Source organism: Embiotoca jacksoni, unplaced genomic scaffold, assembly GCF_022577435.1.
Source record: "Embiotoca jacksoni isolate LCO1_2020_lvr unplaced genomic scaffold, fEmbJac1.0.p SCAF_7, whole genome shotgun sequence".
In the NCBI taxonomy this organism is placed as follows: Eukaryota; Metazoa; Chordata; class Actinopteri; family Embiotocidae; genus Embiotoca; species Embiotoca jacksoni.
In genome coordinates, this window is record NW_027185425.1 from 14,833,480 (window position 1) to 14,846,040 (window position 12,561).

Below are 12,561 nucleotides of genomic sequence, written 5' to 3' on the forward strand. Positions count from 1 at the left end.
GTTGTCCTGCTATTTATCCAACCGTCACATCTTTAAAGCACATAGCATTTAATTAGTCTGCACATGTCAAGCATCATGTTGTTTGCAGGAAAAGGTCTGATGAAATGGAAGAACTAATCATACATTCATATTAGTATATGTGGAAGAGCTGCCGCCACATGAACAGGATGTATGTAGGGACCGACTATTTGAGGTTTTGTTCATTTTCTGTGTCAATGCAGCTACTAATAGAGTGGTGTATGCACTATTTTATGCACAAATTTATGTATGCACTCATTAATGCACTTGTTGCAATAGTTTATTAATTAGTTTATGCATTGCGTATGCGCTGGTTTTATGTACTGCTCTGAGCACTGAGCTTATCTACTGTGTTTATATTCTGAGTGCATGCACAAGGCTTTTTTTTTCTTTTCTTTTTTTTAAAATAATTTAGGTGTATTTAGGCACAAAGGATTAATATCTTTGTTACAAATCTAAAACCATCTGAATACTCCAATTCAATGTAACACTAAAGTGTCTTTATTTATTGTCATTCTGAGAGCTGTCAATAAATAAAGACCCCTGAGTATAGTTTTGTGGCCTGTGTCATTTAAATTGGACTAGGCTACACAAAAACACTATAAAATGCTGCCCGCCTTCCGCAATGAAAGACTAAACCCTTTTTATGGGATGTAGCGTCAACAGTTGGAGGAAGTGGCTGATATCAAGAAATCCTCCCTGTGGCTACAAGAGACCATCCTGCAGGACAGCATAGAGGCCCTGAGCACCAGATCCATGAAGGCACGTGTCGATGCCACGGCAGACTGGACCCCACGTGCAGGCTGTGCAAAGATGCCCTGAGCCCGTCCAGCACACAGCAGGGTGTAAAATGTAAGCTGGACGCTGTCCACGGACAGACCGAATCAACACCTGGGATGGTGTTCAGGGACATCATTCTGCGCTGAGTACAGCAAAACCATGTTAAGCAACATTAAGTAATACTTATGAATAAACTACTGGGCGCTCTCGACTAGAGCTGCGACTAAATGTTTTCATTTCCAATTAATCTGACAGTTAGTTTCTCCATTAATTAATAATGTAATTAAGAAAAAAGTTAAACGAAGCACACCATGATCTCTAAAGGGCAGACAGCGGCATTTCTAATTTGTTTATTTTGCCCGACCAACAGTCCAAAACCCCAAAATATCCAATTAACACTCATATGACCAAACAGAACAGGAATCTCACAGCTGATGAGCAGAAACGTTGAATTAAAAGAAGTAAAAAAGATAAATAACCGTAAAGGTGAATGACAAAAGTTTGTCACAGTCACGACCATTCAAATGTAGAGATGTTTTTTGAGGTCAGTAATGCAGCTCATTATGTTTGCTGCAAGGAAAACACAAGCAAAGGACCATTACAAATGCATAAAGCTGAATGTGCAGCAGACAAATGACAGGAGTCAAAACTGTGGGGTTATAGGTTATAATCTAAGTGCGAGCCTCTGAGACACTTTACTAACTTAATGTGGCACAGGTCACCAATGTTCCTCCATTTATCTTTGGGTTAAAGGGAAGAACAACAGTGAGTCAGCTGAAAGGGGGAGATGGTCTCTGATTTACAGCCACCTCGCAAAGTGATCAAAGTCAGCGAGGCCAGATAAAAGGATGAATGGCTCGAAAAACACGGCAAAGGTTATGATGATACGTCAAAGCGGGAGAACAGTCCTCCTGACAGTCCATAAAGAATAATGGTCCATGCAGGAAGGCGCTTCATGAAGCTACATGCAGACAACACAGCTGATGATTCCTTATGAAGCTAACTGCAGGATCAGTGTGTTCATTTGAGTCTGAAGAGGAAATTGTTGTTTCATATGACAGAAGCAGCCTCAGTCCTGATGTGACGTGGCTGCAGTGTGGAGGGTAGTCAAGGTTACCTGTTAGAGACTTACAGAGGGGGTGAACATGGTTAGAGCCATATGCTCTGAGTGGAAATAGATCACACAAGCAGTCCAGTGCTGGTGGGATTGTCTCTGTCCTTGTATGACACGCACGCACGCACGCGTTCAGAAACTGAACTGCAGCCACTGGGGGATTTTCTCTCCAAAGATGCTGAAGGCTGTGAGTTGAAAAAGGATTTCACCATGCTGTAATATCAAAAACGAAGGAGTCAGATGAGAAGACACCAAATAATCCTGTGTTGTACTTTTCTTGCCTTTGGAAACACACAGCAGGCGAGACATCTTCTGCTCCAGCTGCTAAAGGTGAGAAAGACACAGACAGATGCTGCAGGACGTTTATTCCTCTCTCACAAACTTTTCTCTTTCAGTAATGTACCTAGAATGTGTATTCACCGCAGCACGACTCATCTCACCGCAGGCCGGTACTGCCCCCTGATGGTGAAGTAGGTCAACTTTAGGCTGGGTTTTAATGATTGTAGTCATTCACATGCACTGAAACACACTGGCAAAAGGGACAAGCAGCTGCATGTCACCCTCCTCTTTCATTCAAATATCTGCCCTAATTAAGAAACTACCTCAGAGCCAATAAGATATTTGGACTGTTTTAATGTGAAAGGGGCTGTTTGTGTTTCAGCACATTTTCTCATGGCTTCTTCTTAAACGATGAACAGCCTAAAAAAAATGTACACACCAGGGGACCGCATGCTACTGAACTGATTAAAGATTATGTGGGTCAATGGCAGCCCTCCACCAACGGTGTCACCTGAATCCGGACTGCTCTGAGTGTTGGTCAAAAAGCCTTTTGTGTCAGCAGAACATCAAAACTAAAAGTTTTGGTATTTTATTTTGCATCATCAAGCAACTTCATTAGTTCATCTGTTACCGTAACAATGTGTGTAACAAATAATGAAAGAGGCACATCATGAGCTCGTGTTCAATCAGGGTCACGCTTTTCACCGAGACACGGTGCCAAATGCTTCACCCCTTGATTAACGTGCTTGTAATCAAAGCCTTTCAAACCTGTTCCAGACATGAAGAACTGATTTCTTCTTGAGAGAAATCAGGAAACTCCGCTTGCTCCTTCATTGACATTTCTTCTTCGTAACACCAGCCTGTCAGATGGTTCATCCACACCAAACTGTGAACTGATTGGCACAGCACCGTCCTGCAGTGACTTCTGTCCTGTTTTAAGATGGTTGTAGTCTGATGCCGTTTGCACACGAGCACTTTATGTACTTCTGTGTCGGTCTGCGCAGCACCGTGGTCTCGGAGGAATGTCGTCTCATTGTGTGCCGCGGTTGAAGTGGAAAAAGGAACTCTTGACTTCACCAGTAGGCAGGTGCTATGAGTACAGAGGGCTGCAGTAAGAAGAGGGAAACATACTTTAAAATGGCCACTGGAAGTGAAACTATTTGGAGTCACCGAGCCGTCACTTGTCTGAATATGTTGTAACGTGGGCAGACATGAGGTGTCCTGTAACTGTGTTCAGTAATGTTAAAGATCAAGGTAGGTGTGGTGGTGCGTCGTCTCAACATAAACAAAGAAAGTGGCATTTATGGTGCGAGGCCACAGTCACAGCTCTTTTATTCTGGAAAGTATGATCTTTTACTTCCTGTGAAGAAACACAACAAATCCAAACTTTTACATTTTTGGACCAGAACAACTTTTTATTTTTATCTTTATAAAACCCTTCATAGAAAGAAAATGTAAATCACAGCTCCTGGACTAGCAACAATGGAGGTTTGGACAATCAATATAGTACAATAACATAATACTGTCAAAGACTAAACACCATTATAAATATATAGATATTTACACTTAAATGTTATTTACAATGAAGTAAACACAATCTTGTAACAACAAGCCTAAAAAAATGATGCTGGACTCCGTCCACAAAAAGACTTCTGATTTTCAAATTCACACATCACACCGAGTCACAAGTCAGCTAAAAGAACAAAACAAAAAAAAAGAAGCCAACTCATAAACCTCTGAACTTATCATAAAACAAGTCTGAACGAAAAACAAAGTGCAAACATCTGGCGTCAGTCTTTGGTTGTGATTTTCTGCCTCAACAGGAGAACTTCAAGGTGAAGATGAAACGTGACCACGAGTGCATCAACGTAGAGCCAACTGAAAGGTTTTCCTGATTCCATTGATTGTTTTCAACTGCGGTTGAACATAAGTAGTTCCAGGGACGTTCGGTTCAGTGCAGCCACACCTCACTGGCCCACAAGTGATTGTGGCGAAGCCAGCGCCGAGCAGAGGAAACGTTAAGCGTGAACACTTGCTCTTGTGAGGAGTTAACTGCTGTGTAGTGGACAGCTAGTTTGGGATGAGGAATACAAGCTGCTGAGAGGAGGCGGCTGCCAGCAGAGAGGTACTCGCTCTCAGAGCTCTGAGTCCTGGGAGAGGAACAACCAAGACCATCATGACCCCGCACAATACAACCAGAGTTCTCACACGCAGACACACGGCTTACCTTTTGAGAGTGATGCTGAGAGAGGGGAGTGGCGGTCTCCGGAGGGTGGAGAAGGGCCGTCGCGTTGACGGCGATGAACATCTCGAAGGCGAGTGCCAGCTCCACCTCCCCCAGTCGACAGGGGACGACCAGGGCCATGAAACCAGGAGGGGCCGATACTCCGGGGTAGTACCCCTCCCTCAGAGAGTCTGGTGATTACACAAAGTGGTTCAACCCTTCAATTAAGAATCTTTTCAGATTAAATAATTACAGCTTTCTGGAAACTCGAGTTGACCGACCTTCAACCCAGTAACCAGAGCTATACTCTGATGTGCAGTCGCTTTCTGGCTCTTCTAAAAGTGTATTTACGATCCGCAATTAAAGAAATTCAGAGACTGCTCCTGCTGTGCACGAATGGTCGACATCAGCACCTGACTTGCACGAGTTTCTGTGAACACTGGTACGAGCGCATCTGCAAATTCACCATGCACATCAGATTTTGTTCTAAAAGTTTGTGGAACAGACAGAAGTCATAGAGTCAAACTCAGGGAGTCGGGGGGGGGGGGGGGGGGGGGGGGGTGGTGGTGATGGTGGTGGGGGGGGCAACGATTGTGTTGCCGGGGGCGAGAAAATTCAGTGTTTTGAACGCCGTGTGCGCGTTATCATGTTGGAATTCTCAAGTGTGCCACAGTTCAGGTCGAGTGTTTTTCCTCAGAGACCTCAAAACATCATAATTCAACTCTGCTGACAGTCCGACCCCGAGGGATGAAATCACAGAGCACACGTGTGAAGGTCAAAGAAAACTAAAACCGGTTGCGCTCCTGAACCTCCGTTGCTCTCGGACGGTGACCTTCTGTCCCTCTCGAAATGAGACTGTTTCTGGCTCATTGCTTCGTCGTCACAGGCTTTCTGAATCATTTCAAGGGTTTCCGAGGTGACGGCTCCCCCCTGCTTTGTGCACATCACAGCGCTGATCTCCGTTCACGCGCAACAAGAGCAGTCTCTGACGACTGGCTCAGTGAATGAACCGGAGTGATTACTCACATGTGAAGACCTCCCGGGCCCGGAGCCACAGGTTCTGCTTGCCCAGTTTGAGTAAAAGCATCTGCAGCACTGTGTGGTCGACGGCCAGATTTTTGGAGAGCATGAAGTCCACCGTTTCCGAAGCTACAACAAGTATCTGTCTGTCCATGCACACTTGCAGGTGAGAGGCAAACAGAGGACTGTACCTGGCGATATCTATCAAGTCTGAGGGGGAGGAAACAAAAAAAACAAAAAAAGCACATGAAACAGATCTCACTGAAGCTTGAGCTCAGAAACATTTATAGTTACAACCTCAACTGCTTTCAAAAGCAGCCGTACACTTTTAAGTCATCAGTACATACTTGACTGCATAAAACTCTGCTTTTAGCAAAGGAAAACAATCGATTTGTCCTTCACAGCTGACGGCAGCTCATTATTTACCAAATTTGCTAACAAACGTTAGAATTGATTTGGCTTAAATTTGAGCCAATAACCAGCTTGTGCGACAGAACTGTGAGATCTGTATTTGACCTCGATCGATCCCCAACTGAAGCGAGCGAGCTACAGATACGGTACTTGATGTCCTAAAATGTGCAGCAGCTGATGAGAAAGGAACCAAATGAAGTTGTTGCGATTCTGTCCGACAAACATTCAACGAAACCTCTGAAGGGGATTCTGATCATTACATGGGAAACAGATTTGTTCTTTGTCGCTCACCGTTTGGTTCTTTAATTCCTGGGAGGTTACAGAGCACCTCCAGCGTGTCTCGGTGAGAGGTTTTCTCGGTCAGACGTATCAACACACGAGTCCTACTCTCCAGGTCAGCAGGCTCACACGGCCACAAGCAACAACTCAGGAACCATTGGTTTTCTAAATCAACAGACGCATACACCCAAGTAAACACACAGTGTGCGCTGGCCCCGTTTTTAAAACGATCTACTGAGGTTACGGCCAGAGAACACGGCAGGTTTTAAAATTGATTGTCTGTATTTTATCCAGTTACTGAAATTAACAGGCTAACAATAAGCAAAATGCTAACATTAGCTAAATAGCAGATATCTGCAATAGTATCTAAATCATATGATCAGTTTAAAATGAAACCAAATACATTTTTCATTGTAGCTCATTTCTCAACACTGACATGCACTGATGGACGACTGACTTGTTGTCAGGACTCACAAAACACAGGCAAGCATTCATTAAATAAGCATGTTGGGAAGTGTTTGTCACCTTTAGGTGTCCTGCTTGTGTTTTGTCTCTGCGAACATTTTTCTAAGCTGCAGTGTGTTGAGCTCTGAGAGTCACTGAAATGATCGCTACGACTATGACAAAACAAAACGACAGTAAAGGGGTTGTAGTAGTGTAGCGTTGCCGTGTGTAGGCTGCTCTTTGCAAGTCATTGGATGGTATTCAGTCGAGTGAGATCCTGATCAGTTGTAACGTTTGGAAGATAAAGCTACGTCAGCATCAGAGTCCAAATTTTGTTCAATGAGAGGTTTAATTTGCAGCACAGCTTTACTGCCAATAAAAGCAACAATAAGCCCTCTGACAGGATCTAATCTAGAAATTAAAACTTTACCACATCACTCTTTTTTTTTTCTTATTGTTACCATAGAAAATGTCGAGTATCGTTTGTTTTATGTACAGTATTAAATAATGCATCAACTTTTACTGGTTTACATTGACAGTTATTTTAGGTTTGTGGGCGTCATTGAATGTGGAGACATTGCACGTGTGCTTTCTGTAAGCAGGATGTATCCCAGTCCAACATCAACCATGTAAATATTGAAGTTCTAGGCGGTTTATTGCATTTCTTCTTTCCCCTATTGAACTAAGTTAACCTCTGCAACTTGGCTGACAGACATTTTTATGCGAGCCCAAATCGCACACGTCTCACCAGAGTTGTAAAACTGGGACAAAACCTGGCACATAAAACCCCTCAGAATAAACACGGGTTCCATTTTGATGCCTGAAGAGGTCTGAACAGTCAGAGCCGGTACCTCGCAGTGTGTTAAGAGCTCCCTCCACGCTGCCACTCAGGAGGAAGAGCTCTGTAGCCACGGTGACCAGGCAGCAGCGAGACGCTCCGTTCTCGTTCCCAAACAAACCCTTCAGTGTCGAGAAGCTGACTTTTGAACCGGTCATGATCTCCACAACCCGACGGCCCTGCATTTACAGTCACACACACAGAATACAAGTCGACACCCACATGCCAACATTAGTGCTTCTTACTTCTTATGGCGGTGGTCAGGTGTAAGTGGGAGACCTGAATGTGAGACACAGTGTGGGTACCTTGGCCCATTGGTGCGTTTTGTGGTATCTTAACATCAGAGAGACTCCGATCCTGCCGACAAAACTCGTGACCAGACTGTCCTCGTCTTCATTCTGACACACTACAAAATAGAAAAGCAAATTGTGTGTTCCTACGGGAAATTAGAAGTACCGTAACATAAACGTGTTTATGAACCTAATGCAGATTATATTACATCTCCAGTAAAAGGTTTTACCGGTCTCGGCGAAGGAATCAAAGGGCAGCGAGCGCTTGTCTTTGCTCTCGGACAGGAGTGCGATGGCGATCCGACCGCTGACGGACTCCAGTTGGTTCGGGTGTTGGCTGGACTGGCAAATGGATCTAAAAACCTCCCCCATCCGCTTCCAGTCCTCTTGTTTGGTACAAAGCTGGCAGACAGAAAATAAATGACACACATGAACACAAAACCACTTTGTCCTCCTGGATAAGCTGGCAAAGGAAGAGAAGGACTAACCTCTATCTCCACGATGGCGTGGGCTAAATTTAGGTGCTCCGGCAAGATTGCACTGGTGGACAACACATAACATTTAGAAAATCCAGAGTCATACAGAAGAGGGGTGTGACGGACGGCGTTTGAAGACGCTCCACTTACTTGTGGTTGCCAGACACAGAAACGAGTGAGTTTGGATGAGTCGTCTGCTGGGGCACGGGAGCGTTTTTTACACAGTCGAGGCAATCTAAACTCAGCTCCAGACCGGCGCTGGCCATCTGTAAACACACATTAACGACACGTGCTTATACATACACATACAAACAGTGAGTAAAGTGTGAAGGAACAGAGATACCTTGTAGGTGAGCTGCATGAGTTCAGGTACGAAGCCCATGAGACCCTTTTCTCTCACAAGGTTAAAGAGGGCCAGCAGGAACTCGTGGCTGGGCTACAGAGAGAGGAGAGGAGAGGACGGGAAGAAGGTCGACATCTAGCTGAAGTTGACCACTGCAGTGCTTCCCTACCCACAGCACACGCTGCGCCCTCTGCTGGACTAGAAGACATACTGCAGCGTGACATTATTGTTAATATGTGGATGACAACCACACTGACCACTTTGTTGTGGGCCAGGCTGACACTGAGGACTGAGAAGACGTCAGACACCATGCCAGCTTTGAGCTGAGCCCAGAGGAGGCACAGAAGCACCGGCATGGAGAAATACACTCCTGGCAGGTTGCTCTGGTAGTATCCTGTGAACACAGCACCTGGAGAGAAGCAGATGGGCAGCAGAGTGATGCAAAAAAAAGAAAATTATGCAGCAAAGGAACAAATGCTAAGAAAGATAATCAGTTTAGGGCTAAAAGGTTGAAATAATAATTCAGTTAAATAACCTAACTCATAGATGTCAGATAGGGAGGAGAAACACTAACATTCAATCTTTATGTGCAGGAAATGCACACCTAAACTTTGGAATGGTAAACACTGACTTTTTGACAGATGTAGATAAAATAATATATATCTGGATAAAAGCAAAATGTACCTGCTTTCTGGAGGCACATTAGATTTTTGGTGAACCTTGACACCGTTTCAACACAGAACTGGCAGAGACAAAAATGAAAGGCAACTATTCAAAGGTTTGCAAGTATGCAATTACATTTACACACCAGCAGAGGGCGATGTTGCAGCTGTGATCAACAACTGTCTGAAAGCTTTAGCATAAATCTATAACTCCTCAGTCCACTGCTTCAAGTAACAGTTCACATATTAGATAGAAAGATACTTTTTGAATCCCTCAAAGGAACTTTTTTTTTTAAGTATTCAATATCATAGGATTAAAACTTGAAATTTACAGTTTTACCCACTTTGTTTTGGCCTTGGTGAATAAATACAAACAAGGCCTCCAGTGTCTTAATACTTTTGAATGCTGCACGCAAGCTAAGAGTTAAATAAATGTCCCACTGAGCACACCTTCTCGTCGCCCTCCACAGGTACATGTTGGAAGCGACACATCTTGAACCCACAGGACAGAGATTCACTGAAGTACTGTCGGCAGTACTGAGGGATGAGAGAAGGTTTGCTGCATTATACAGATGCACCAATCACATGGTCAACATGTCTGTGATACATACAACCAAACAGTTCTCGTCATTATTCCTTCTTTGTGTTCATTATTTTCGTTTTACAGACCCCACATATTGTTTTGACTAAATAAAAGGAATACAATGTAATTGATCCACAGGGCTGACCTGCAGACTAACTTGTCCTGTCATAATTTCATATCAAAACGAACAGAAATTAGACCGGGTACATTAAACAGATTTAATCATAACGTGATCATTTATGGACTGTAAAATTAGATATTGCACTCAAACTTTTTAAATAATAATAGCTTAATGTGCCATTGTTTTTAAATCTCCAGAAGCCCTGGGTTCACGCCATGTATTTTCATCATTTTTTGTATTTACACAGGATTACTGCATCACACACAAGTAAGACATTTCTTTTGAAAACATTGTTTCTCTCCGGTCAGACACTTTGAAATAACTGGGAAGTCAATGACCTTGTGTATAACTGAAGCATCTGTTCTGTGGGAAAATGGTGGTCATTCTTTAAATAATGGGATACTTACAGAGTTGGATTTGTGGCGCCTAAACTCTGTCATGTTTGCAGAGTTTGCGCTCCACGATCCTGTGTCGGGAGCAGAGGAATAAAATGGTTCAAGTCTCATTCTACGAAAGAAACGCAGGACTGAACATTTACATTGGCACTTAAATGATGAAATGAGTGAAAACGGTGACAGCGGTTGACACGTCAGTGTGACACACGTTTTCATTTCCCCCTCACCATTTTCTGCGCCCCTGAGTGGGGGGATGTTATGAGGGGAGCTGCATGTCTGGATGGACGGACTCCTGTTCACAACATAAACCGCACGATGAGCAAAACACTGAAAGACTGACTGGCTACGAGAAGTATTTCATCACGTGACACGTGAAAACAAGTACCGTTCCAGGCCACCGGTTACAGGATTGTTGTTGGCATTGGATCGACTCTGTTCAAAAACACAAAAACAAATTCAACATCAAACACTGCACTTCTTATAATATTATACCAGAACCTCTTCGACCGAGATTATACGATAAACACTCCGACTTTCCATCAGGACTTCAGATGTAACCTTTAATCTTGAGTGTTAGCGTTACATTTCTGTGAAATCCCACACAGTAACTGTGCTTATATTTTGAAACGTGAACGTTAACCCGTTTTAATATCCGTCTTGTGCTCAGTTCAGCTCTCATGCTCTCTTCCTCTGTCTTTTCACACTGGACTTTAATTTGTGAACACGCCGCGTCTCTAAAACTGCAGGGAAGTTATGCCGTTGTCTGCTGCCGTGCCGAAAAACTGTTCCTGAGAAGCGAGGTCCTTGTGACACAATGCTGAGGTACAGCAGACACATCACGTTACCATATTTTTGGTGTGCCTGTCTGTGTTTTGCCATTCGGTCGGGGTGGTGGGACACTGAGGTCTCCATGGCCTGCTGTCACTCTCTTCTGTAACACACACACACACACACACACACACAATAAATCGCAGGTTACTCTTTGAATTGAATATTTAAACCAATTGCAGGGTACATGGCTGCTCAAAGGAGATCACATTTTAATAGGAAGGAAGGAACTGAACAGCTGTGAAACTAAAGCGCTGATATTTACTCAGCAGACTTTACAGAAATGTACACAGAATTGTCATCATGTCCGTTTCCCTTCATGTGCGGCGCTCAGGCCTCTGTGCACCGGTCGTACCCAAGATATCAGGACTGTCGCGGTGAAACTCTCGAGGAACTGCTGCCAATCTGAAACACAAACAGCATTGTGTTGTATGTAATGGACTACGCAGTTCATGTCTGACTGTAAGGACATGTTTTTAAACATGAGAGCTTACCGTTCAGACTGCGCTGATGCTGCGTCCGTCTTTGACTGCAGTAGTTTCACCGCAGCAGCAGGTTTTCTTTTAGGGGCCTCGGGGACCCTGGTAGGACCCAACTTTAGCCGGCTTTGCTTCGGCAGGTTTTCGAACAGCTCTGGGTCATCCTGGATCACGTCGACAAGCAGGATGTCCTGCTCATAAGCTGTGAACTCATTCAAAATGCCGGGCTGAGATTCACCAGCTCCCTCTGCTTTGGTTTTAGCCCTTTTGCTGCCCGCTATTTTAGATGGGCTTGATGCCTCTTCTCCAACTGAATGCAGCCGTCCCTCATCACTGAAGGCTGCGTCGTAACCTTGGTCGCTGCTGGAAGAAGAGCAGGTGTCTGTCAGGACATGTGAGGTAAGCTTCGTCCGTATTTTAGCATCCAAGGGAACTTTTTTGAAAGTTCTGTTATCCTCGATATCGGTCTCATCTTGGCTTTCCTCTTCATGACCATCATCTACATTTTCATCATTGCTGGGAGAGGACTGAGGGTCCCTTGGTGTACCCTTGGAGTCGGACTCCCTTGGAGTTTTAAGACTTGACGAGACTCCCTTCATTTCTCCAATACTGTGTTCAAGAAAATCCTTGAAATTTCCATTATTGACGTTAAATGTTTGTGGCAGCATTTTGTTGATTCTTCTTTTCCTTTCCTCATCTGAACGGCCCGAGCTTTGGCGCGAGAAGCTTTGGTGGCTTTGTGGTGAGGCGACAGGAGAGACCAATGGTGGAAGCCTGAACTCATTGAAGTCAATTTGGACACAATGTTCGTTAAGGCTGTTGCCCAAAAATGAACTTTCTACAGGATGAGCAGTTGCAAGCCGGTCCTTAAAGGGGCTTGTGGAATAATATGTCTCCAGTTTTGGAGGGCTGCTGCATGAGAGAGGTTGTGCATCACTCCTATGTTTGTCTTGAGAAAGGAGGAGGGAGGAGTCAGA

The 12,561-nt window shown here is 44.2% G+C and overlaps 1 protein-coding gene across 1 annotated transcript; it reads right to left on the reverse strand.

Annotated features, from left to right (window-relative positions):
* Window positions 1-3,605: 3,605 nt before the first annotated feature.
* topaz1 (testis and ovary specific TOPAZ 1) lies at window positions 3,606-12,183 on the reverse strand. Its single transcript, XM_069176521.1, has 19 exons — window positions 11,600-12,183; window positions 11,461-11,510; window positions 11,123-11,208; window positions 10,663-10,709; window positions 10,505-10,569; window positions 10,290-10,348; window positions 9,629-9,715; window positions 9,201-9,258; window positions 8,774-8,925; window positions 8,517-8,609; window positions 8,324-8,439; window positions 8,186-8,237; window positions 7,928-8,099; window positions 7,713-7,813; window positions 7,421-7,586; window positions 6,138-6,290; window positions 5,442-5,645; window positions 4,419-4,606; window positions 3,606-4,341 (listed from the first exon to the last, which is right to left on the reverse strand). Exons 1-19 carry the CDS (start codon window positions 12,181-12,183, stop codon window positions 4,327-4,329), a joined length of 2,448 nt encoding a protein of 815 aa, XP_069032622.1. The 3' UTR covers window positions 3,606-4,326.
* Window positions 12,184-12,561: the final 378 nt, after the last annotated feature.

Coding starts and splice junctions, on each gene's coding strand:
- topaz1 (XM_069176521.1), bottom strand. CDS start 12,183: ATGAAGGGAGTCTCGTCAAGTCTTAAAACTCCAAGGGAGTCCGACTCC. Junction 10,570..10,662: donor GTAACCGGTGGCCTGGAACG/GTACTTGTTTTC, acceptor TGTTGTGAACAG/GAGTCCGTCCATCCAGACAT. Junction 9,716..10,289: donor GGCGCCACAAATCCAACTCT/GTAAGTATCCCA, acceptor CTCATCCCTCAG/TACTGCCGACAGTACTTCAG.